Raw genomic sequence first — 27,787 nt, forward strand, 5'->3', positions numbered from 1 at the left:
CTGTCTTCTTCCCTTCCAGCGCTTTCTCCCCCACCCTCTGTTCCCCATTTCCCTTCAGCGTCTTCTTCCCACTTCCCTTCAGCATTTTCTTCTCACTGTCATCCACATCTCCCTTCAGCGTCTTCTCCCAACTCTCTGTTCCCCATTTCTCTTCAGCGTCTTCTTCCCACTCTGTCTTCCTCCATTTCTCTTCAGCGTCTTCTCCCCACTCTGTCATCCCCATTTCCCTTCAGCGTCTTCTCCCAACTCTCTATTCCCCATTTCTCTTCAGCATCTTCTTCCCACTATGTCTTCCCCCATTTCCCTTCAGTGTCTTCTCCCCACTCTCTTCCCCATTTCCCTTCAGCGTCTTCTGCCCACTCTGTCTTCCCCATTTCCCCTCAGCATCTTCTCCCCACTCTGTCTTCCCCATTTCTTTCATTCAGCGTCTGTTCCTCTCCACCCCCCTTCAGTGTCTGTTCCTTTCTTTTCCATCACTACACTTTGCTCTTGCCACCTCATCGCCCTTCATCACCCCTCGCGCAGACTGAGAATCTCCCTTCCTCTTACCTTCGCGGCATGTTTTAAGTTACTTTCCAGAGTAACTTGCTCAAGCTGCCCGAGCCTGCCTGCAGTCGCGTGCGTCTGTGGGCAGAAGCTTCTCCTCTGATGCAACCAGAAGTTGTGTCAGAGGAGAAGCTTCCGCCCACAGACACACTCTGGAAAGTAACTTAAAATGCACCGCGAAGGTAAGGGAGGGAGGAAGATAGATTCGGCCGGTATGTAAAAAGGAGGGAGGGGGCCGCGTCCGATCAGTGACCGCGCGCGTTCCCTACCTTAACTGCGGGGACAAGGCCAATCAACGCTCCACGGGGCGGTGGAGGGCCTTGTCCCCATGCCCACAGTGAGCACTTCCCCCCCCACCACTGTTTCAGCGGGTTACCCGTAGCCACTGTGTCATTCTCTAACTACTACTACTGGAATGTAACAATAAGAATTGGAACTGGACTTAGGTTTGTACCCATAGAAAGATATGATGTCTTTAAGACACATACTATGCTATACTAATTGGTTCATAAGCTTCAACTTCGGAAACATTTTGAAGGCACTACAGATTTTGGTGATTAGTCTGTTACAAGTTTATTTTACTTAATACACCGCTATTAAGACTAAGCTAATTCAGCGCTGTACATTTTAAAATATAAATAAAAACACCCAGAAAAGAACTATATTAACAAAAGAACAAACCCCATGTATACATAATCAATCTAATTGGGTGCCAGTGAGCCCCATGAAACCATCTGTTCACCCCCCCCCCCCCCCCGACAATACTGACAGGAGAGATCCTAAGCCCTCCTGCCAGCACCCCAACCCTCCTGCGACTACTGGCAGGAGGGATCCCAAGCCCTCCTGCCCAGGTGCACGCCCCCACCTCCCGAACACCCCCCCCTTGACAATACACCTCCCTACCAATAATACTGGCAGGAGGGAGCCCAAGCCCTCCTGCCAGAAGGCGACTCCCCACCCCCCTCAAATTTAGACAGGAGGGATACCAGGCCCTCCTTCCCATGGCACTCCCCCTGTACGCCCCCTCCAACTTACCTTAACGTTGGCCGGATGAGTCCCAAACCTCATCCCTCATTGTTTTGTCTATTTGGTGAGAAAAAGTCAAGCCAGATACCAGTGAGAGCTTAATAAGGAACAGAGGCACAAACAGATTGCTGAAAAAAAAAAAATCTGAACAAGCTCATCCAATGCAGGTTGACTTCCACACTTGATGCTGGTGGACCGATGGTAGGGGGGTAAGAGTCTCAGATACCTTAGGTCCATAGAACGGATCTGTTTGTTTTTTAATAGGAGTTTATGTCAAAGGCGGCAGCCCTACTCATATGAATCCCAGGAATTAAACTGAGTTCAGGAGAACAAGCCCAGGAGGGCAACCCAACTCAGCTGGAACATAGGTTCAAATAGGCATCCGTAAACTCAAATGAGACTCAGCATAAAACTGGCTCAGGAGCACAAACCTCAAAAGGGCAATTAATGCTCAACTAGATAGAAACCAGGTTGGAAGCAGGGCTGTCAGCCCATCATCCATCCGGTTGGGAAACGGAGGAAATACTGAACATTATATGCTGCATAATACCCTTGAGCAAGTCACAACATCTATTTTCTTCCATTGTCTCCATCTGCCAGCAGAGGGACACAACCCATTTGTTTGGACTGATATGATAGGATGATATGGAATCCAAACTTGGCTCTGTGCAGAACACCATAGAGCCTCACGATTTAGAGTTTGCTTTCAGCATCGTAGGGTAAGAGGGAAAGGATGCGGCCCAATATGGTCACTCAACTCTTCTGCTGGCAGTATTTGGCACTGGTATAGGGTTGCCAACATGTCAGGTGTGCTGCAGAGCACAGGGGAATGGAAGAGGTAAATAGGGGAAAATGGGAGGGCAGGGAGGGCTGTGAACAGAGGATGTATATGCTGGAAGGGAGAAATATGATGGATGGAGAGAAGCAATATAGAGTTCGACACTGCTTCTTGGTCCCTGTGCACAGCACTGCATGTCAAGGATAGAATTCTGAGCAAATTCTGCAGTGAGCAGTAGCACAGAATTCTCTCATTGGTAACTATTTTCACATGTATTCAGTTTTAAAATTTCTCCCTAAATTTCCAGAGATGTTCTTTACCTGTATCTGGAACTTAACCCTGACAAAACAAATTTCATTCTACTTGAAAATGACAAAATTCCAACATTAACTAATCTTGTAATAAATTTGTTTTCATACCCAATACAACCTACTTTAAAATTGCTTGGCATCACGATTGACAGAAGCTGTAACATGCAACCCCAAATTAACAAAATAATAAAGACATCATTCATGACCATGAGAAATCTGAGAAAAATTCGATCATTCTTCGAAAAGAAACAATTCCTACTATTGGTACAATCTCTAATCCTTGGGATGCTGGACTACTGCAACATACTATACCTACCATGTCCCGTGACCATGATGAAACAATTGCAGACAGTGCAGAATACAGCCCTGAGACTTGTCTATTCACTAAAAAAATATGACCATATCACAGAGGCTTACCATGACTCGCATTGGCTTCCAATAGAAGCGAGAGTGAACTTCAAATTCTACTGCTTACTTTACAAGGCTATCAACGGAGAAAACCCAACTTACTGGAATAACAGACTAAATCAATCCTCCTCAATCAGATACAGAAGAACCCATTCACTATTCTATTACCCACCATCCAAAAATGTCAAATGAAAAAAACTCTATGACAACTTAATAGCCTCCAAAGCAGCTAAGTTGGACAAACAACTCACCGCTCTGTTATCTTCATCTACAGATTACAAAACCTTCAAGAAAGAAATTAAAACCATACTCTTCAAAAAAACACGTTAAACCTATCCAGCACAACAATCCTAACCCAACATCCAACACGCTATCAACCCTTAGTATTCTCTAATTTTTTCTAATTACCAAACATTATCTAAAACCCATAATTATCCCTTAAAATTTTATCTCATCGTTTATTCTATTACTTCAAAGTTGAAATGTAATTCTTGTTTTTAGTTTGGATGTAATCCGCCTTGAACCGCAAGGTAATTGCGGAATAGAAATCACTAATGTAATGTAATGTAATCAATGAAATTTAGGTTAAAGCTGCAACTATTATAAAATAGAACAGCTAAATTTGGGGTTTTTTTCAGCCTAGAAAATACGACAGTCACACTCCTGCTTGTCAGTTTTCACTGGCTTCCAATTTAGGCCCACATTATTTTCAAACTGCTCTGTTTTATGTTTAAAATGTTGGAGGATTCATCCCCAAAATACATGATTCACAGTGTGTTTTCATATACAGGACCATCAGAGTGAAATAGGCAGCCTGTGTATTTAAGGCGTCTGACAAACCTGCAAGAATTTAAGCAAATGTTAAAAAAGCATTTTTTTGTAATATGAAATATTACAACCTGCTCAGCATGATTTAACTGGCAGGAGCTTCTCCTGCCTAGTTTAATTGTTTTGAATATCAAGCTCATAATAAATGAGACAAAATAATAGATCATAGAAATAGCTCAACATCACAATGTACATGATTCAGTATCTCCAACTCCAAAATCAGTCAAAAGAACATCCAAACACAGCATAGTGTGAGCATTCCTGTAACTGAGCAACTAGAAGTGGATAAAAAGCTAAAACAGTTCACAGTGTCTGGGGATAACATTAAAGGCTTGCTCAAAGAGCCAGGTCTGGAAATGATTGTTTAAACTGAGTAAACCATTTGTGATATGAACTTACAATGGGAGAGACTGACCCTGCAGTACCTGTCAGCAGAGCGATCAGCCCTCCACCTATCTATCATCTCTACGATGCACCTAAGTTCTTGCTAGAGTTAAAACACAACTTGGGTCTTCCATCAGATAATACTGGTACTAAGCCACAGACAGCAGACTCTTGTGTAACAGGCTGGTAATCTTTTGATTCTCATACCCCAGCAAGATATGTTTTCTAATCACGTGCAATACATTTTAAAGACCTCTCTGGAAGTTATAGAGCAGTTACATAATTATAAAATCACAGATATCAATGTCTTCTGTGAGAGCTACAGCCTAAATCTGAACAAGCACTCTCACTTGGCATGAGAAAGAACATGTGGTTAAGAGCAAACTTGCTTCAACCTCTCGGACTCATTAATAAATGAAGGTTATCAGGACTAAAATTACCATTTATTAACTCAGTTGAACATGACATTTGGTACCCCTGGCTTGAAAAGGTTGCGAAACACTGAGGTAGATAGTGGCTGTTTATTTGTCCTAGGTTATACAGATAAGTTATCCAGTTAGTGGACTGAATGTTGCTACTATTCAGTTAAATACTAGGATTACCATGACTCTGCCTCAACATTGCCCCAACACTGTTTGGATAGCTTCAAGGTGGTCTGCAAAGATATTCAGCAGCATGGTCCGGATAGTGCCTCTGAATATCCCAGTTAGCAGTGCTTATCCAGAGAGCTCCACAGAGAGCAGGTCAGAGGCCGAAAATTACAGGCCAGTGAGTCTCACATCAATAGTATGTAATCTTATTGAAACGTTGATATGCTACTCATGAAAAGAACAGGTGGATGCAATTCTTCACCTAAAGAATATCTTTGAAAATGTATATTCTTTTCTGATACTGCTCTTCCAAAACTGATGTGACTGCTTACCAGGTAATCGATATATTTAGTGTTCTTTTTTCCTGCTTTTTAATGCATCTTTGAGCAAGAGTTTTCAAACCAGTGCTCAGGACACATCAAGCGAGTCTGCAAGACATCCCCACTGAAAATGCGTAAAACACAATTGCATACAATAGAGTTGGTGCATGAAAATTTAGGTCATGCATATTCACTAGGGATATCCTGAAAACCCTGACTGGCTTGGTGTGAACCACGTTGAGAACTCCTGCTCTTCAGGAACAAACTGATCACAGGCACTAATAGCAAATATTCACTTCTGTGTACTATTGAATTTTTCAGGACATATGCTGCTGATATAAATGTGTGAATTGACTAATTAGTGCATTTATATCCTGCAATCTTCGGCATACATCCAAAGGGAAGACTGGATCTACTAGTTTTTTAGTGTATTATGTTTAGGACACAAGCAATAAGAGACAATGTGTCAGAAAGGCTCACCTGGCCGGTTGGTCGCCCCCATGATGAAGACTTGCCGTCGCGTTTCCAGCCCATCCATCTCTGTTAGTAATTGGTTGACCACACGGATACTGGCCCCTGACTTTAAAAATCAAGAATATGTTCCTCAGACAGAATCAGATGTAAGGCAACTTTTGTACTGATAATTACAGTAATAAATCAGACATTTTATCCTGAATATAAGTTCACATACAATCTATTTTGTGAGTAGTCATTTTATTGCCTTTATAAGTTGCCAAGAGACAACTTGTCTAGAATGCAGAGAGCAAACAGGGTCAACTTACAAGATGTACTGTGTTTGGACCGATGTGATAATGCAAAGGGCAATTCTAAAATAGGGCACCTGATAGGTGCCTATTCTATAAAGGAACATAGGTGCCTACTTTCCTGTATGGAATAGGTTAGTAGGCTGCGCGGTGTGCAGCCTAGAGAGAACATTGGCCAGGCGCCAGAATGTGTGCGAAGAAGGCACAAATGCATGTGAGCATGAGAAGGGGCATAAAAGTGTGTGTCATATGCCAAATGCATGCGACTTAGAATGTCTGGAATTAGACAGTTATTTATATTCAAAAAAATGCTGACAATGATGTTCTGTCATTTTGGAAAAATAAGCAAGGGCTGGCCAAAATTAGCAAAACTTGCACTAGGATCTTGTGCATTCCTGCTCTCAGCAGTTTCTGAGAGCACATTTTCTATTGTGGGAAGGACAACGGAAGAAAGTAGAACTAGACTGAATCCTGAGATTGTAGATGACTTATTATTTGTCCACGGATTAAAATCATAATAGTAGTTTGATTAAAATTTTAAAATATATATCTTTAATGTTTTTCTTTGGTTATATTGGCTAGAGGCGTAAAAAAAGGCCTTACATAATATAAAAACCCACACAATATGCAGGAGCAGGGTCAAAGCTTGCGGGGACAGGGTGGGGATGGAGTTTGATTTTGCGGGGATGGGGACAAACCTGACTAGCAGTGAGGTGCGAGCACTTCCACCAACCTTACAGCTAAAGTAACTGCAGGTACCTAAACATTGAAGGACCTTCTTAAACTTCCCATACATCATTTACTTAAGGACACAATGTTCAAGAACTGTGAGCCTCGGGAGCGGGAGGGACCGAGCTTCCCTCCTGCTCCTGACTTCTAACAAAGGTACGGGGTGGGGGGTTTCATCCAGTGGAAGGTCAATTTTTGATGGGGAGGGTAAGGGATGATTCGGGGGGGAGGGTCGGCATGATAGGAGGGCATGGGCATCCCTACTGCCGATTTTCATTGGTGGGGGGGAGGGACATCGGGGAAGGCCATCTTCAGTGAGGGGAGCATTTTTCTTTTTTTTATGAGACAGATAGTGTGTGTATGTAATAGTGCTGCCCAATTCAGGAAAAAAAATTTCGATTCGATTCAGCCTATTGAATTGGTTTTTCGATTCGATTTTACTGCCAATTGGGTGTTGTTTTTTTTTCAAACATCCTGGTGGGTTTATTTTATAGCCTCTTCACCCGCTTTGCCTTCTCCTAACCACACTGGTGCTTTGATGTAAACAAAATAAACAAACAAAAATGATTTTTCCTCTCTCTGTTAAATCCTAGCTCACGTTTGCGGTCTAACACCAACTCTGGCAGGATACACTTTTCAAATCTGACATATTGTAATCACAAAACAGAAAATAAAATTAGTTTTTCTACCTTTTGTTGTCTGGTCATTATTCAAATCTTGTTGGTCCCAGGCTCTGGTTGTCTTCTGATAACTTGCTTGCCAGGGTCTCCTTCTTTCTCCGTGCTAATCATCCATCTTCTATCTCTGTCCTCCCCTTCCATTTCCCTTCCCTCCCCCGGAGGTCTGGCATCTTTCCTTTTTTTCATCTCCCTCCACAGATCTATCTTTTCTTAACTACCCTTTCATCCAGCATCTCTCCCTCCTTCCCTGCAAACCCAGGGTCTAACATCTCTCCCTTTCTTTTCCCAACTACCCTCCTATCCAGTATCTCTATCCCCCACTCCACACCATCCCTTGTGTCCAACTTCTCTCCCTAAATCCCATTGTCCATCATCTTTAACAACAAGAATTCACGTCAACATTTTTGTGTGTCTCGTGATAGATCTGGGATCATTTGTATGTTATACCCAAGAAATTCTTTCTGTTTATTTTTAAAGAAAAGTCTCAATAACCAGTTTTTATCCAGTGCTAAGGCAACTGTAAGAAGAAGTGTTGCCGGCATTGCCACTTCCCTGTCCGAGAGTTCCAACATCGTAGAAATATTAAGCAATTGTTGATCATCTTTCTTTAATTTTTCTTCCCTTTTAATAGGTAAATAATACACTTGAGTGAATGGCAGCAACAGTTCCTCTGTAATTTCTAAAACTTCCTTCAGGTAACGTTTCACCATGTCTCTAGGAGTTACAGCCGCAACTCTAGGAAAATTAATTAGTCTAAGATTATTGCTAAGTGAGAAATTTTCTAGAGACTCCAATTTTCTCCTTAAATTGATATTATCTCTCACCAGTGTTTCAGTATCTCTCTCCTTTTCTCTAAGGTATACATATTAAGGTCCTTACATCTCTCTTCTTTTGATGCCACGTTTCTTTCTTTTGTAAAATGATGGGCATTATTGTACACTAAATCAGTTTTAATGCAGTGACTCACCTCATGGCCAGATCTGCGAGGGCACAAAGCATCAATTTCATCAAAGAATATCACACAGGGGGAAGAGTTACTGGCTCTCTGGAACACCTGTCGCACAGCTCGCTCGCTCTCACCTACATACTGGAAAACAGATTGAAAAATTCTGTAGCTGAGGACTTCAAACAGAAACTGAAGAAAACCGGAATCCAGCTGGTGATTAGTTTATAAACTTGTGGATCTCTCAAAATCATATCAATTGCTAACCTATTCCCACTTCAGTGCTGCAACAGAGTCCTATTTTTAGGAAAATTAGGCTTTTTTTGTATTGCTTATCAGAACTGCTCTAGATTTGATAACAAAGATCCCAGTCTGACCCAAGACTGCATATTCTGAAAAAACTGTTTTCTGAAGAAACATCTAAGGATGCCATTCATAAGAGAAAACACAGCAAAGTAAAACAACCAGAATTATGGTTCACATTCCCATGTGGTATAAGAATCAGAATCAATTAAGTTATGACTTGAAACTCTGTCTCAGCACATATAGTTAAAGTAAAGCTCACTCTCTCTCTATTAAAACCCATAGTTCTAAAACCTTGGTGTGGCAGTTCCTTCTTTAGGACAGGTGCTGCTCTGACATACTCTGTGAACGGGCTCACAGAGTGTTGCTAGGGCAGGCAAAACGCTGTCCTCTACCCACCACCCATGTACTATATACAGCTGTGTGCAAAGGTTTAGGCATGCTAATGCACAAACTGTATATTTCAATGAATCCCTAATTAAACAAATGTTGACACAACCTCTAAATAATAAAAAATTAAATACAGCATTTTACTGAAATACTATTTTCAGGGCTTTTTAAATAAATTAAAATCAACATTGAATATGGCAGATGCAAAAGTTTGGGCATCCTTTTAGTCAGTATTTTGGCAGAAATAACAACTTTCAAATGTTTCCTATGGTAAAAGTCTAAGCTATTCTTGATTGTTGGAATTTATTTCTCAAACTTCTTTGAAAAACTCTTCTATCTTAGAAATATTCCTGGGTCTCCTTGCAAGCACTGCTTTTGACATCTCCCACAGACTTAATAATTCACAAAACAAAAAGCAGAGCAATGTTAAACATCAAGATAAACTAAACCATCAAGATAAACTAAAAGGTCTCAGAGAAGATTCAGGGAAGATTTACCTTCATCCCAACTGCATACACACCCTTAGGATCAGTTTTATTTTTTTTATTCAAGAATTCACACTTTATTCATGAGTTCATATTTTATATACTTCTTCATTCTTGAGGTCAAAAGACTCATATAAATACTTACCTTGCTCAATCTTTTATGATGACTTCTTAGTTTCATAGAAAACAGAAGCATGAAATTTGAATATGAATGCTATTTGGCATAATTAAACCAAAGAAAGATACTACTTGTAGCAGGTGTTCTCCGAGGACAGCAGGCTTATATTCACACATGTGGGTGATGCCATCCACGAAACCTGGTACAGATACTACCCAAGTGCACTGTCACTTTAAATTTTTAAGCAGTGCCCATACCCGAATGCGCGCAGGTACCTTCACACCCAACCCTCACGGGCTCTCAGGGAAGACAAGGCCATAATGGAGAAATGAAATGAATTCTTTGCTTCGGTCTTCATCAAGGAAGATGTGGGGAAATTACTGATGCCAGAAATGGTATTCAATTCGATGAATCAGAGAAAAAAAACCCAAATCTCTGTAAAACTAGAAGATGTAATGGGTCAATTTGACAAACTGAACAGTAGCAAATCGCCTGGACCCAATGGTATACATCCCAAAGTGCTGATAGAAATGAAAAATGAACATGCAGAGCTATTAGTAATTTTTCTTTAAAATCCAGCATGTAACCAAAAGACTGGAAGGTGACTAAAAAGGGCTAAGAACATAAGAAGTTGCCTCCGCTGGGTCAGACCAGAGGTCCATCGCGCCCAGCAGTCCGCACCCGCGGCGGCACATCAGGTCCATGACCTATCAGGTTTTCTTGATTTAGCCCTATAGCCCCCTTATTTTTCTATCTATACTCTTTCTATATCCTATCTACCTCTCTCTGTACCCCTCAATCCCCCTATCCTTCAGGAATCTATCCAATCCCTCTTTGAATCCCCGTAGTGTACTCTGCCCGATCACCTCCTCCGGGAGTGCGTTCCATGTGTCCACAACCCTTTGAGTGAAGAAAAACCTCCTGGCATTGGTTCTAAACCTGTCCTGCTGCTTTTTCTTCTTTTTGGTCTCTAGTTTCACTTGGTCCTTGGACTCCTGTAGTTCGCCTTTTTCCTCTTCCCCGCATTTTTCCCATTCAGTATCTTCATTGGATACTCTTGTCCGAAGCATCAACATTAGGTCAGCTGTCGGCTTTCCCCTTCTCCTCAGTTTAAAGCCTTCTCTATTTCTCTCTCGACGTTATTTGCCAGCAGTCTCGTTCCTGCCGTGCTCAGGTGTAGTCCGTCCCTCCTGTAGAGCTTGCTCTTTCCCCAAAAGGTTGTCCAGTTCCTCACGAAGTGGAAACCTTCCTCTTCGCACCATCTCCTCAGTCATGTGTTTATTGCTTGTAGCTCAGCCTGCCTCTTCGCATCTGCCCTCGGTACTGGCAGGATCTCTGAGAATGCTATCTTCCGTGTCCTCAGCTTCAGTTTCCTTCCCAGGATTCTGAACTGGTCAGTTAGTGTAGTCCTGCTGTAGTTTCTTCTGTTGACATAATTGGTTCCAACGTGGATTATCACTGCTGTCTCTTCCATCTCAGTTCCATCCAGGATCCTCTCGATTCTGTCGGTGATGTCCTTCGTTCTTGCCCCTGGGAGACATATCACTAGCTGGTCCTCTCTTCCTCCTGCTACGTGACTGTCCACTTTTCTCAGGATTGAGTCTCCCACTACGATTGCAGATTTCCCCTTCTTCAGCTTCCTCTTTGGTCTCAAGTCTGTGTCCTTAGTGTAGTGCGATACTTCTCCCTCAGGGTTCTGGTGGTCTTGGCCTCCTCCGCTTGCACGGTTCCTTCATAAGGTCCTTCTCCCCCAGTGTCTGGTGGTTTCTGTCTCTCATCTGTTGGTTCCTGTCTGTGCTGCTGATGGTCCTGTTCCTCCACCCTCCTGTAGGTCTCCTCGATGAATCTCTCGAGCTCCCTCACTTGGTCCTCAATGTGGCTTACTCTTGTGGGGTCTTCAGTTGCCCAGCACGGTTCTTCCGAGATGCGAAGTCCCTCCAGCTTCTGGACCCTGTCCTGTAGTCTACCGACCTCCTTTTTCAGGCTTTCCAGTTCCTGACACCGACCGTATATATATGCCTGCCTACCCGAGGGGAGGTAGTCGTACATATGACACTCCGTGCAGTACACTGGGAAGCTCCTCTGGGTTTCTGTCACCTCCATTTCTCTTCCTCTTTCTTAGTCTCCTGGTGTGTGGTGTGCGAAAGTGCCGCCTGCTGTGCTGAAAGAGTAGAGAAGAAAAGAAAGAATGAATGAAAAAGAGAAAAAGAAGTACCTTGGTTTAACGATTTAAATTTAGCTGCTGGGCGGCCTGGGCTCCTGGCTCCCTCTCAAGGCTCTTTCGCAAAGGCGCTCTTGCTAAGGCGAGCGCCTACATGCTGAGCTCACTGCTTAGAATGGCAATTCCCACCGCAGTACCGGACTGGTCTCATTTTGAAAATTAGGTAGGCCTCAGAATGGGAGCTCCGGTTCCATCCCCGTCAGCCTTGGAGGGGTCCCCGTGAAAGTCCCGTGGGCCTGGGAGGGGTCCCTGTGGGAGTCCTGTTGACCTTGGGGGGATTCCCGCGATCCTCGTTCCCGTGCAGACCTCTACTCCCAAGCTCTCAGGGAGAGCTCAGAAAAGAACTCAGGGAGCTCAGGAAGGGAAGTCATAAACCAAAAGGAGAAAGAGAGAGAGGGACAAGAAGCCATAAAACCTGAAAGGAAGAACAAGAGTAGTTCTCCAAGAAGGGAGTTGGAGGAGGAATTCCAAGCCTCCATGAGAGGCAGTCCTGTTGGCCAAGAAAAGAGAATCCTCTCTCACTACAGGGTATCCTCAGGGAATAGCTGGAACCTGAGAAGAAGAGGGGGAAGAAAATCCAAGGGCTAAAGTATCTTTTTTGGAGAAAATATGTTTCTATAGGGGTTAAAGTCATTGTAGGAAAAGTGGATGAAGCATATGGAGCTATCAGGGGCTATATTGAAAAAATAAAATTTTTTAAAATTATTTTCTTTCCCGCTGAGGTAGATAAATTATTGAATGTCCCCTGTATAATATGGAAAAAAGAAATAACACAACAAGGTGAAATACGCAACTTACCATATTTAGCAATTCAGGACCTTTGACTGAGATAAAATTCAGGCCAGATTCATTTGCCACAGCCTGTTAGAAAACAAGCAAATATCTGTCAGTTTTTATAATTTTGTCAAACAAGGTGCTAGCCAGATGACATTTGGCCTAGTTTATATTAAGTGAGGCAAGTGAGGGTTAGGACAAACAGCATAATATCTAGTAATATTACCTCCCCAGCAGTAGTCTGTTAACCCCTCTTCCTCATCACCAATTAAGTATAACCCCTGTCAATTCTTCCTCCCCTTATACCATCTGAGAATGTGTTGGAATCATGCTATGCAGTCCTGAGCTTTTCTGTGGCTCCTAATGTTCACTGCTAGCAATAATTTACTGAGCACAGGGCAGGCTGCCGAGTACTGATTCTCATAGCAGTGCTGACTCTAGAAAAGTACTATTGGGGGAAGGGAGGGTGGCAAGGAAGAGCTGCAGAGAAGGGCTTTCCAGATTCGTTTAAGGGATACAGTAGTTGGTTGGGTTTTCTGGATATCCACAATAAATATACCATGTGCATACCAAGGAAGGTTTTCTGGATATCCACAATATACCATATGCATACCAAGGAGGCACAGCACGCAAATCTATATTATGCATATTCATTGTGGGTATCTTGAAATCCCAACTGGCTAGGAGTGCTCCAAGAACATATCTGATTGAAAGCCTGACTTACAAATTTTTTTCTCTCACAGTCAGACTCTTAGGAAATCAGACATACGTAAGATAGTTGTTCTATTGTTTAAAAAAACTGCTCAACATTTAATCCTACTAATAACCATACTTAAGAATGTAGGAATTTCTCTTATGCTGAAAGATTAGTGCCCATCTCCCAACCCATATAGAAAAGCTGTGAGCCTCTTGTCTTGCACATGCTTCCAAGGCACCACTTTTATCAAGTAGGAACTGGAGGGAAGAGCCCCAGAAATTTGGAAATTCTTCCAAAAACTTCAGGTCAAATTTGGAGAGTTCCCAGGTATCTCAACAGCATGTCTCCAAATCAGCATGTTTTTTCCATCTACTTTTCTTTTTAACTTTACAGTACCTTTGCCAGCAACGTTTTGCCACAACCAGGGGGTCCAGCAAGAAGAACACCAGCAGGTGCTGCTAGGCCAAGAGCTTTGAACTGCTCTGGGTTCCGCACAGGAGCCTTGGAAACAAAATATATACAATTATTGAGTAAACAGCTAAAACCAGAAAGATCATCTATTCAGGTAAACCTGAGACTCACAGATTTTAAATCCCAGTATTCATTCTTTTGACGATAAGCAAGAATTGTACCTATGCTCTTTCAGATTGTAAAGCACTTTACACAAATCTTTTTATAAGACAAACACTAATAAAGGCTATCACTCTTTTTTTCTTACTGACAAGTTTAATAAAACATTGGAATTTGTACGCAAGGAAAGCCATAAGCATTTTTCTGAGCAGGAAGTATAGAAAGCACAGTTACTTACCTGTAACGGGTGTTATCTGAGGACAGCAGGCAGATAGATATCTCACATGTGGGTGACATCATCCATGGAGTCCAGTATGAACAATATTGAAGTGTACTGTCACTTTAAAAAAATTTCAAAGTCTTGAGATTGTCTGTACTGCACATACACCAGTGCTTTCCCACCTGACGTCGGCTCATGGGACCATCAGTTCCATAGAAAAGCTAATAAGCCAACTAAGGGAGGTGGGAGGGTTGTGAGAATATCCACCTGCTGTCCTTGAAAAACACCTGTTACAGGTAAGTAACTGTGCTTTATCTTAGGACAGTGGTAGGCAAACTCATTAGTCAAAAGAGCTAAAGATCAGCAGTACAACGATTAAGATTTCTTTTGAGAGCCAAATTTCTTTTCAAGAACCATGTTTTTAGGAGTCGTTTTAAACTAGCTACTAACATTCAATAAAACCAGGTATCATAATAATCTTATTTACTGACAAAAATTTTTTTTTACATTAAAATATAAATATGACAAAACACGTATTTAATGACACCTCTCTCGCCCGCATGTAGTCAAAATCGATTTGTGGCAAAGCCTAGAGAATGACACGGGGAAATAATTTGTCCCTGTCCCCATCCCGTCCCCTTGAGCTTGGTCCCTGCCCCCACAAACCATCTGATCCCATCCACACAAGCCTCGAATAGTTTTATATTGAACTTATTAAAGTATAAAAAGAAACAATATTCTCTACAATTGTCAATTTATAAATCAGCATCTTCTCCTCACTCTCTTCCCCATTTCCCTTCAGCATCTTCTCCCCACTCTCCACTTCTCTTGCCCATTTCCCTTCAGCGTCCTCAGTCCACTCTCTCTCCACTTCCCTTCAGCGCACGCGCATAAAATCAAGCAAACAATTTTATATCATTTTCATTCTATTCATTCATAGAAATTAAAGTCCAAATAATGCCAGTCACATAACAAAACATGATTTTACAAAAATAATTCCCTGCACAGTCAAGCCTTCAAGGATTACTAGATGTCTTTCAGCAGCTCCCCTCCCTCCCCCTTACCTTCGTGGTGATTTTCTTTTTTGTGGAGAGCAACAGGAGCCAGGAAAAAAATGTTTTATTTCAGGTTTTTTAAAAAATTAAGCTGCCTGTTAAAGGGATGTATTAATAGATTTACCCCATCCTTTCAGGAATTCATTGCATTTCAAGGTTCTGAGAGTTTGCATGAGTCAAATTCTAGATGTGTTACCTCAGAAATAGCCTGTTTAAACTAAAGGTGTAGAGTTCTTTGCAATCCAATGCTTTAACGAGTGAAACAGAGCTCAACGTAATCAAAAAAATTTAAATGTTTGTGTGTGTGTGGCCGTATGTGCAATTTCTATTTATTTGCCTATGTCATAAATCCTTAGGAGTCTTATCTTGTTTCCCACTTAAACATACAGAATGTGAGAGAGAGATGGAGGGGGGAGAGGGAACAGGTTCACTCATTCCCTGAGCCGAAGTACCAAACACATCATAACATCAAAGAGGTTGAACTGAATATTTTGAAATAGGTGATTATTTGAAATAGGTGATTATAACTGTGATAAAATATTCCATGTCTATAAATGACATGGTATTTTAAATTCAGCTCTTTATAGATTTACAGTTACACTGTGAATCAGTGCCTTTATCTTGCTTTCAGTGAGAAGGAAAAAACAAACAAACCCTAACAGAGAAAACCTGTTGTATTGATAAATGACAGAGGGCATTTGGAAACAGAATTAAAAACAGTGGTATATGATATAGTTTACTTCTGTGGATTAGCAGAGGGGGACGAGGGGAACAGACTGGAAAATTATTAAAAAAAAAATTGTCTCCCTTGCTTTCCATTATTGTGTTTCTTTCCCGGTGTTCTTTTTTAGGTTTGTCTGTCCAGTACATCATGTTTAGTAATATGAATTTTTGTTCTGCACGTTTGTATAAAGTGTTTTTAGAATTGGGTATTGTCTTGAATGTATGATTAAGCGATGAATCAAATTTTAAATATACTTGGGGAAAAAAAATTATATATATATATATATATATATATATATATATATATATACATACATACATACATACATACATACTTAAATTAAACTTGGTAGTTAAAGCTCCAGAGGAAAGAGATAAAGTTTAAAAGGATGACAATGATAGATGTTAAGTACCTATATTTTTTCTGTAAATTGAAATAATGGTAAATAAAGGGTTTGCTGACATTGACAAGGTTAATAGAACATTATGATGTAAATGGGCCAGGACACAACAGTGCAGACAAAAGAAGACACATTTAGCCAGCACCTGACCTCTGCACAGCAGTGCCCACTCCTCAGAGTGTAGTGGGACCCAGGTGGCAGACAGGTGGTCCAGGTCAGCTTAAATGGAACATGGACGAAGTTTGCTCTAAGTGACCTTGAGGGTGGTGTTGATTTGAAATGTTTCTTCTTCTTTTTCTTAGCAATCAGTTGGAATACATACATAGCTATTCTGGACCCGTTTTGGCAGAAAGAATCTTTTGCTGAGTCGAAAAAAGGTAGAAAAAGTTATGCTTCACGTAACCTTGAAATGACCTTGCACTTTAAGATTTAACACGTTTCTTTTTCCTCTTACCATTGACACTGTAATACTTCATAATACCTCTGTACCTAACCCTGTACACTGTATCTTGCTTTAACTAGTAAGATCTGCTCATTTCTGTAGATTGAAGCACAGCCTAGCAAATTGTGTCCCTGATTGCATTATGTCTTATGACTGTGTGAGCCCGGGACTGAAGGCATGCCCTATGACTGAAATAGGCAGGGGCAATGGAGCCAATTGACTAAATTCTTTGTTTTCTCTTTCAGAAGTTCAAGCAGACATTTAGCCTCCAGACCATTTGATTATGCCTTTTCTGATTATGTGATTACTGTGCCATGTGTTATATGGAAATTTACTTTGCTAATGTGTGCACACAAATATATCTAGTGCTATGATGTTTTTCTTCTTCTTTTTGTATAACTGTGTGTTTATTTACAGATTTAAGTTCAGCCCTGAATCCTTGAAGGATGAAAGAAAGTTTAAGGCCTACTGGAGCTCTATGTTTGTTTGTTTGTGCCATGTAATCTCTGTGTTGTCTGTTTGTTTGGTTTGTGGGGTACCCCAGAAAACCTAACATTGGCCATTTTTGGAGTTTTTTAATCCCCATTTTTTCCCCATCTAAATTGCACAATATCTTTTTAGTTCTTGTTTTCATAGCCTGAGCGCTCCTTAGTTAGGGGTTATATTATTAAGAAAAAGGTTTTCTACAGTGTGTATTCCATGGTGTTCACTGGATATGATCAATTCACACATTTCTGACATAATGGGTTTTTTAATGCAATACACTAAGTATATAATTATGGTCTCTCTTGAATGCCTTACTAGTTGTGTGCAGCACACAAAAACATATCTTTTTGGAATGTACGATTAAGAACATTAAGTACCTGCATATTATCTCTCTCTCGCAATACCTACACTGAGTAAATGCATTAATATTGTCACATGTTGCCACACTCAGTACAGGCAACATGGGCTCTCTCTCATCTGGATCACTTTACTGGGGTTCATCCGCTGGATGATACCTGTGCTCCTTTCAAGCTGGTGTATGCCTCCCTGTATATGCAGTTTAAAGAGACTCTCATTGGACTAATTAATCTCCCTGCACCCTGACTGCAAAGACACTTTTGTTTTCACCTGTTTTTTCCACAAAATGTTTATAGCCACCTTCCTAAGAACTAAACAATACCTGGTGTAACTAAACAATACCTGGTGTAGTTATTTATTTCAGTGTTCTTCAACTGCCGGTCCGTGAACCAGTGCCTGTCCGCAGAAATTTTCTGCCGGTCCACAGGGCTGGCACCTCCATCGGGCTCAAGAGATTGTTCTGTAGCCACCTGTCCTTGGTACAATCGATGCAGCATCTTCGGGCCGGCTCCCTGAGTGCTGCAGTGCACAAAGCTGTGGGAAAAGGCTCCTACCCGCGGCCTGCGCCTGACCTGGAAGCTTTCTCTCTGACGTCGCAATGTCAGAGGGAAGGCTTCCAGATGAGGCGTGGAGCTGCTTCCCACAGCTTTATGCACTGCAGCACTTAGGGAGCCGGCCCAAAGACCCTGCGTTGATTGCACCGTGGACCGGCCTGGAGCTAACACCGGGGGTGGGAGAGGGGGGCAGGCCAGAAGTCAAGGCACATGGAGGAAGAGAGACAACAACAGTAGGGGAAATACTTTTATTTTTTTTATTTAGTGATTTTACATCTGCCCTAATTGTCTGTCCTAACTGTTCAGAAAGAAATGCATTTGCTTGTTTTTCTCTGGGGTTGTACTGCTTGCAGAGTCTTATATCTTAGGGTTTGTTTGTGAATATTAGTACTTTTAGTTTTTGGTCCTGCATTTGCATGGAGTTATCCATTTTCTGGTAGGAATGAATGTTGATAAACATATAGTGTGCTTTGTGTATTTTAATTTTGTGGTTAACCATTATGTGTTGTTAATTATATTGTATGTGTGTATGTGTGTATTGTATTGTATTGTATGTGTGTATATATGAAAAATGGATGGAAAAAATGGTGTTACAATTAGTACTATTAAGGGGGCGGAGATTGGGTGGAGATGGGCACGACTTAGCCCAGAGTTATTCAACTGCCGGACCACAAAATAATTATTTTATTTCCACCGGTCCATAGGTGTCAAAAGGTTGAAGAACACTGATTTATTTCATATGCTGTGCATCTACTCCCTCTTGGTATAGGGAACGAGACATTCCACAAGCTACTGAATTTTACAGAATTCCATGCCTACATTGAACAACTTAAAACTACCTCTAAAGAAGTGAATCATACCATCAGTTTCTGAAAATGGACAGATTGCACAAACTGTTGAAAATTTACTACGAGACACTCATGTCTCAGTTTGAGAACTTTTCTTTGGGCATTTGCCTACTGCAAATCATGTCTTTAAAGTTTTAATTCACCCTATCGTTATCTTAATTATCAGTGGCTTACCTAGCATATGTGACATCCAGGGCCCATCATTTTTTGAAACCCCCCCGAAAAACATGATTTTTAGTAACAAGACACATGTCACACATGAGTACCTAGGAAAAGGCAGTATCTTACATACTGCAGTGAGCAGTACAATATCAATACACCCATTGTAAAACTAAACAAGCCAGACTAGTACAGATCAATCCTGCAGTCAATCCTAACAAAAAACCATGTCTTTCGAACACAGAAAACATCTTCGCCTAGTAAGGAATACTAGGCGAACATTTAACAAGCTCTACAACAAATACGTCAAATCATACTGCAGATTGGACACTTGCCCCCCAGATGTAATGAAAGCAGCCCCAATCATCATCAAAGCCAAACTACTCACGTGGGTCAACTTACAACTAACCACAGGAATGTTCCCGAAAAACTTAGGTCAAATTGTAATAACACCCATTAAAAAGAACAACAAAGAACCATCCAACAACTTATCCAATTTCAGACCTATTGCTAACATCCCTCTCGCAGTTAAAATAATGGAAGGGATGATAAACGCTGAACTAAATGCATATTTAGACAAATTCAACATACTGCACAACAACCAGTCAGGCTTCAGACCCGGTCACAGCACAGAAACAATAATGGCCTCGCTACTAAACCACCTACACTCCCTTCTCACCCAAGGTACCAGCGCCATGATCCTGCAACTGGACCTAAGTAGCGCCTTTGACCTAGTAAATCACACCATTCTTTTGAACTGCCTAGAAGCCATAGGCTTCACAGGAAATGCTCACAATTGGTTCCAGGGATTCCTCAGGACAAACTTTCCCATAGCTGGAATAACAACTGCGGATTACCCCAGGGTTCCCCCCTATCCCTGACCTTCTTTAATATCTACCTAAGTTCTTTAGGATATCTGCTACAAAGCCTAGGACTCATCTTCTACATTTACACAGATGACATTACGATAGTGATCCCTCTAACATCCCTAACGTCACAATACATCAACTCCTTAACCAACATCCTACATCAGATAGATCGCTGGATGATGGCCTTCAAACTAAAACTCAACACAGAAAAAACCAAATTCTTCCTGGCATCCCCCAACGAAAAGATAAATGAAAATACAATTCACTTACAGAGTCGAGAATACAAAATTGACCAAACCGTAAAGATACTGGGGGTAACCCTTGACAAACACCTAACCCTGGAAAATCACACAAACCTATTGTTTAAAAAAAGTATTTCGGTTCTATGGAAACTTCGCATTATTAAAAAATTCTTCGATGAAAAGTCCTTCCGTTTACTAGTACAATCATCCATCTTAAGCACTCTAGATTACTGTAATATCATATACCTAGGTGCTTATAAAAAGAACCTCAACAAACTGAGATTAATTCAGAACACCGCGATCCGACTAATCCACGTTTTAAAAAAATGGGAACACATTACCCCTTACTATCAGAAACTCCACTGGTTATCCGTAGAATCCAGAATCATCTTCAAGTTTGCTTGTATCTGTTACAAAGCTCTCTTTGGGATGCTTCCAACTTACCTAATCTCCCAGTTCTTTCTCAACGGTTCGAACAAGAGCACTCGCAGAACAAACCTATTTAATTACCCCTCCCTGAAATCTTACCAATACAAAAAAGTTTCTAGATAGAATGTTATCTTTCCATGCAGCCAGGCTGAACACATGGCTTGGAAAACCCATACTTGAGGCCACTACATATGCAGACTTTAGAAAATCCCAGAAAACTCGATTGTTTAACAAATTCTAAACTCCCAACCCACCTCTTCCTCGCTACGGCACTCCTCTCTACCTCGCCACTACCCCAACTCTAGATATGAGACTAATTCTTACCCTCTCTCCCCTTGTATCCCATGTCCTGACAAAATGTATCTTTATTGTAAACCACTTGTATCCCATGTACTGACAAAATGTATCTTTATCATTAACCGTTTGAATCCCATGTACTGTCAAAATGTATCTTTACTGTAAACCGCTTTGAACTTCATGGTATAGCGGTATATAAGAAATAAAATTATTATTATTATTAATCACAAACTAACCCCTCCCTCTTTTACAAAACTGTAATGTAGATTTTAGCCACGGTGGTAACAGCTCTGACGCTCATAGAATTCTGAGCATCAGAGCTGCTACCATCACGGCTGGCGCTAAAAAACGCTCCACAGTTTTGTAAAAGGGGGGGATAAAGCAGAAATACATAGACAAAGGTTAAATTGAACCAGTAAGAAGCTGGACTCTGCATATAATGCACCACAGAAACAGTGACACATGTCTCCTAAAGCAATAGAAAATTTTTGTTCTACCTTTGCCTTCTCTGGTTTCTGCTTTCCTCATCTTCTTGTTACTCTCTTCCTTCCATCCACTGTCTGCCCTCTCTTTGCCCCTATATGGCATCTTCTTTCCTTCTATACCCCTTCCAGAAACTGTTTGCCTCCCCATTCCATCTCTCCTTTCACCCCCATTGGTCTGGCATCTCTCTCCTCTTCTTCCCTCTCCCACACCTCTCCTCTACAATCCCTTTCCCTTTTTTCCCTCATTTTCCTTTTCAATTTATTTTCTGCATCTGTCTAGATTATGTTCTTACTACCCTCTCATCAATGTCCTTTTTTACTGTCTACCTAAAGCTTGCCACCTCTTTCCCTCACCCCTCCAGTATTTCCCTAACTCAATCCTTTTCTCCCCATTATGTGCCCTCCTTTTATTTATCCCCTCCTTCCATCGTGTACCCTCTTTCTCCAACCCTTCTATCTAGCACCTTCTCCTCTCTCTGTCCACTTCCATCCAGCATCTGCTCCCCTCCTTCTTTCCTCCCTGCATTTGCTCCCTTATCTCTCCCATCTGCACTTCCATCCAGCATAGGCTCCCCACTACCATCCAATGTCTGTCCTTTCTCTCGCCATCCACCCCTCTTCAATCAGCATCTGTCCCCTTTATTTCCCTCCAGTATCCTTTCCCCTTATGTCTATCCCCTTTCTCTGTACATCAGTTCCATCAGCACCACCCTTCCATACCACCCTGTCCCCTTTCTTTCCCTCCACCACTCTTCCATTCCAGCAATCCTGCTCCTTTCTCTCCCTTCATACAGCAAGGTCACACGATGACTGTAGCTGCCGGCTGCCTGTCCACCCCACTCTGACGTACTTGCTCTGGAGCGGACTCAGCAGCCACATGCTGGAAGGTCCCGCGATGACTTGTCTGCTGGCTCTGCTCCGGAAAAAGTAAGTTACGTCGGAGGGGGTGGACCCGGCAGACGCAGGGAGTTGTGACAAAGTCCCGCAATGACTGCGTCTGCCGGGTCCACCCCCTCCGACGTAACTTACTTCTTCCAGAGCAGAGCCGGCAGACGAGTCATTACGGAACCTTCCTGCACCTCAGCACGGCTGCCGACTCTGCTGCAGAGAAAGTAAGTCAGAGATAACGTGACCATTTATTTTTTTCATCAAAAGGGGACATCTATTAATTGACTGTGTATCCTTTCTTTCATTTCTTTCTTTCTGCACTCAGGCTCAACAATTGTCCCTTTCTATTCCCTCCCTCCTTCCTTCCCGTGTCCTTAGTGCCCCCAGTGCCTCTGTCCTGTGTCCTTAGTGCCCCCAGTGCTTCTGTCCTGTGTCCTTAGTGCCCCCCAGTGCCTCTGTCATGTGTCCATAGTGCCTCCAGTGCCCCCATCCTGTGTCCTTAGTGCCCCCAGTGCCTCCGTCCTGTGTCCATAGTGCCCCCAGTGCCTCCGTCCTGTGTCCATAGTGCCGCCAATGCCCTCCCTCCTGTATCCTTAGTGCCCCCAGTGCCTCCGTCCCGTGTCCATAGTGCCCCCAGTGCCTCCTTCCCGTGTCCTTAGTGCCCCCAGTGCCCCCTTCCCGTGTCCTTAGTGCCCCCAGTGCCCCCGTCCTGTGTCCATAATGCCCCCAGTGCCCCCTTCCCATGTCCTTAGTGCCCCAGTGCCTCCTTATGTCCCCCCACTACCTTCCAGATTTTGCCCACCCCCAAAGCCAGCCTGCCTGCCTACCTATCTTCCTTCCTCCCTGCCGCGCTAAAGCCAGCTAGCTTGCCTGCCTACATCCTTCCCTCCCTGCTGCGGAAAAAAAAGCGCCTCTCTCTTTCCTTTCCCCTGGTCCGCGCCTGCAATCTTACCTCCCCGCTGCTGCTAATCGCCAACAAGTCTTCTTTCCGACATCAATTCTGACGTCGGAGAGGATGTTCCAGGCCAGCCAATCACTGCCTGGCTGGCCCGGAACGTCTTCTCCGACGTCAGAATTGACGTCGGAAAGAAGACTTCTTGTCGGCGATTAGCAGCAGCAGCAGCAGCAGCGGGGAAGTAAGATTGCAGGCGCGGACCGGGGGAAAGGAAAGGCAGGAGGATCCAGTCCTGGCTGGCTGTGCATCCCCCCCAAGCCGTGCACCCGGGGCGGACCTCCCCCTCCTTGGTACGCCACTGTTAATTATTGTACAAATTTTGCTACGTATTGTTATGATTTTCCTTTGCTGTAAAATGAAACACATGTACATCTCTTTACAAGCATATCCCACAAAGTTCCCCCTACCTTTTAAGACAGTTATACATGAATTTCCAATATCTTCTCTGGCACTTGCTAATTTGGTTGATTTGGCATGGCCTATGGCATTGCATACCAGGGTCAGACATAATATATGATCTCATATCCCATACTCTCATACTCATGGCATCTGGGTACCTTTAAACCTGAACTTCCTGAAAAAGCTTCCTGCATCCTTTATGCACTGTTCATTCACTGAAAGACGGTTAAGATATAACATTTTGAGTTTCCCCGCCCAGATAACTGTACAACCTAAGACAGAGGTTTGAACTCATAATGGGAACTATTTATCTTCATAGCTTGGAGATTCTGCAGGACAAGGGGACATGCTGATATAATGTTGGAGGTAAGAGAGGCATCTGCGAAGGGCAAACTGGCTGTTTACATGCCATATAGAAGGGTCCTGCAAGCTTGCTTTCATTTCAAAGAACAAAAAAAAAAGTATGGGAGATGTCAGCCCTGCCTTAACTTGCTGGCTGTGGCCGTATCAATATCTTTTTTTTTTTTCCAATTCTTCATTCATTTTTTCATCTTACACCAAGTGAACAATATTACATCATTTAATTCCTATACATCACTTGAAAATTATTTCATATTATTATTTTAATACATATTTTAAATCCTTCCCACACCCACCCTCTCTACAAATAATGCAAATCAAATGTATCATACATGTAATGTGTTCAAAATAATAATAAAACAATAATGAATCAATATATCCCCCCTTCCCCATTATTCTAAATATACTTTAGTGTATAAAGGTGCCCACTCTTTACAATATGTTATCAATGGTCCCCAAATTTTTTTGAAATTGTTATAATTTCCTTTTTGCATTTTGTATATATGACATAATGAGTTCCACCAGAAGGTGTAATTAAGTCTGGTATAATCTTTCCAATTTCTAGTAATATGCTGAATGGCAACTCCTGTCATTATTAATAAAAGTTTATTATTATTAGATGAAATTTGACTTTTTTTTTCTCATGGATGTTCAAAATAGAATTGTATCATATGATAGAGCTATATGATTTTCTAATAAGCCATTAATTTGGGACCAAATTGATTTCCAAAAGGCCATTACAGGGACAAAAATAAAGTAGATGATCTAGAGTCCCTGCTTCCAGATTACAATGCCAGCATCTATTAGACTTAGAGCTATCCAACTTTTGTAATCTAACTGGGTTCCAAAATGCTCTATGTAACAAAAAGAACCAAGTTTGTCTCATAGATGCAGACACTGTACATCTCATTCTCCAAGACCAAATACATGGCCATTGAGATGCAGAAATGTGATGCTTAATCTCAATGCTCCAAATGTCTCTAAGACCAGTCTTTGGTTTTTTTATTCATAAATCCAGATAGCAATTTATACCACAGTGCGGCCTGGTGTCCCAGAAAATCGGCTTGAAAGCATAAAAATTCCAAGCTATACTGATTATTAAGATTTTTCCTTTCAGGGAACCCCTCCTGAATAGCCTGCTTCAGTTGCAACCATTTAAAACTTAGTGACTTATTTAGGCCATATTTATGTTGCAACTGCAAAAAATTAAGCAGTTTTCCATTTGAAATAACATCATTTAAAGTTCGTATGCCTGCAATAATCCTATACTTTCAAACAATTTTAAAACCGCCAATTTTAATCTTGGAGTTTAGCCAAATGGATTGATTTGTTGATTTATGTACTAGGTCAGGTGTTAAATTACTAACACAACGTAAGGTCTTCCATGTATCTATCAATATCCTATTTTCTTTATATTTCCTAGGCATTGTTACACTAATAACATGAGAGAGATGTAAAGGAAACATGAGTCGCCATTCCAAATATAACCAGTCTGGGATGTTTTCCATGAGTTCTGGGAGAACCAATACATATCCTGATGTAAAATATAGGCTTGATGATAACTATAAAAGTTTGGAAAATTTACCCCACCCTCCACAATTGATTTTTGTAAAGTTACTAAGGCAATTCTAGGCATTTTACCTATCCAAACAAATTTTGTAAGAATACTATTTAATTTTTTATAAAAGGACCCCGAAAAAAAACCTGGAATCATACTCATTTGATAAAGCACAGTTACTTACCGTAACAGGTGTTATCCAGGGACAGCAGGCAGATATTCTTTACGCATGGGTGACGTCACCGACGGAGCCCACGGTACGGACCTTTTTACTAGAAAGTTCTAGTTGGCCGCACCGCACATGCGCGAGTGCCTTCCCGCCCGACGGAGGAGTGCGTGGTCCCCAGTTAGTATAAGCCAGCTAAGAAGCCAACCCGGGGAGGAGGGTGGGACGTAAGAATATCTGCCTGCTGTCCCTGGATAACACCTGTTACGGTAAGTAACTGTGCTTTATCCCAGGACAAGCAGGCAGCATATTCTTTACGCATGGGTGACCTCCAAGCTAACAAAGAGGGAGGAGGGATGGTTGGCCATTAGGAAAATAAATTCTGAAGTACAGATTGGCCGAAGTGCCCATCCCGTCTGGAGAAAGCATCCAGACAGTAGTGAGTAGTGAATGTGTGAACTGAGGACCAGGTGGCCGCCTTGCAGATTTCCTCAATGGGTGTGGAACGGAGGAAAGCAACAGAAGCGGCCATAGCTCTTACCCTGTGGGCCGTGACAGCGCCGTCTAGTGACAGACCGGCCCGAGCGTAACAGAACGCGATGCAAGCTGCAAGCCAGTTGGATAGCGTCCGTTTAGAGACCGGTCGACCCAAACGATTTGGGTCAGGAAGAGCTGAGGGGACAAGCGGTGAGCCCTTGTACGATCAAGATAGTAAGCCAGGGCACGCTTGCAGTCAAGACTGTGCAATGCCTGTTCTCCGGGATGTGAATGAGGTTTCGGAAAGAAAACAGGCAACACAATGGACTGGTTGAGGTGTGAAATAAAAAAGAACCCGAAGGTAAATAAACGAAAAAAAGAACGCGAGCGGGAAGGCAAAAAGAGGATTTCAATCGGAGTTGAAAAACGCACGTCTTCTTCGCTCCGCGGAAACGAAGAAACTGGGGACCACGCACTCCTCCGTCGGGCGGGAAGGCACTCGCGCACGCGCGGTGCGGCCAACTAGAACTTTCTAGTAAAAAGGTCCGTACCGTGGGCTCCGTCGGTGACGTCACCCATGCGTAAAGAATATGCTGCCTGCTTGTCCTGGGATAACAAACCATAGGCAGTATCATCATTTTAATAGTTTGAACTCTCCCCCACCAAGAAAGATGTAAAGGATTCCATTGCTCGCATATATCTGTTACTTTTTTTAATAAAAGTTTTTCATTCTCCTTCACTGTGTCATCTATTGTATTTTTTATGCTAATACCTAAATATTTGAAACCATCTTCTTTCCATACAAATGAAAATGAATCAAATAAACCTTTAGTACAATGGACATTAAGTGGAAGACTTTCTGACTTGCTCCAATTTATCTTGTATCCTGAAAACTTTCCAAATTTTTCTATCAATTCAAGTAAGCTTTGAATGGTAGTTTCCGGGTTCCTCAAATAAAGCAGTATATCATCTGCATAAGCTGAGATTTTATATTCCCAATCTGCACGAGGAATTCCCTGTATTCCCTTTGCCTTTTGAATGGCTAATAACAAGGGTTCTAAAACAATATCAAAAAGCAAAGGGGATAAGGGACAACCCTGCCTAACACTCCTCCGCAAATTAAAACATTCTGACAAATTATTATTAATATATAATCTTGCACCAGGGGAGTTATACAGTGTTTGAATCATTTGTATGAATCCTGAACCTATACCAAACCATTCTAATGCCTGATACATAAAAGTCCACTCAACTCGATCAAAGGCTTTTTCCGCATCCAAAGAAATTAGGAAAGCCGGATCATTCAAGTTTTTTGTTAAATTTAGAGTATGAAAAGCCAATCTAGTATTGTTAGAAGAATGTCTCTTAGCAACAAATCCTGTTTGATTCATATCAATAATAAAAGGGAGAGCCTTAGCCAATCTTAAAGCTAATGTCTTTGCTAAAAGTTTTCCATCCACATTAATTAATGAGATAGACCTGTAATTTGAAACCAAAGTGGGATCTTTGTTTGGCTTTGGCAAAACAATTGTTAATGATTCTGCCATAGTAC

The 27,787-nt window shown here is 41.9% G+C and overlaps 1 protein-coding gene across 3 annotated transcripts in view; it reads right to left on the minus strand.

The window, feature by feature from the left end:
- NVL (nuclear VCP like) overlaps positions 1 to 27,787 on the minus strand; it is a 212,584-nt gene that overhangs the window by 28,500 nt on the left and 156,297 nt on the right. For all 3 annotated transcript variants that reach the window (XM_033936124.1, XM_033936126.1, XM_033936127.1), the window contains 4 exons: positions 13,692 to 13,796; positions 12,623 to 12,685; positions 8,332 to 8,451; positions 5,672 to 5,771 (listed from right to left, as the gene is read on the minus strand). In XM_033936124.1, the coding sequence (XP_033792015.1) occupies positions 5,672 to 5,771; positions 8,332 to 8,451; positions 12,623 to 12,685; positions 13,692 to 13,796 (388 nt within the window). The remainder of the gene's footprint in view (positions 1 to 5,671; positions 5,772 to 8,331; positions 8,452 to 12,622; positions 12,686 to 13,691; positions 13,797 to 27,787) is intronic.

This window comes from Geotrypetes seraphini, chromosome 3 (genome assembly GCF_902459505.1).
Source record: "Geotrypetes seraphini chromosome 3, aGeoSer1.1, whole genome shotgun sequence".
NCBI classification, from domain to species: Eukaryota; Metazoa; Chordata; class Amphibia; order Gymnophiona; family Dermophiidae; genus Geotrypetes; species Geotrypetes seraphini.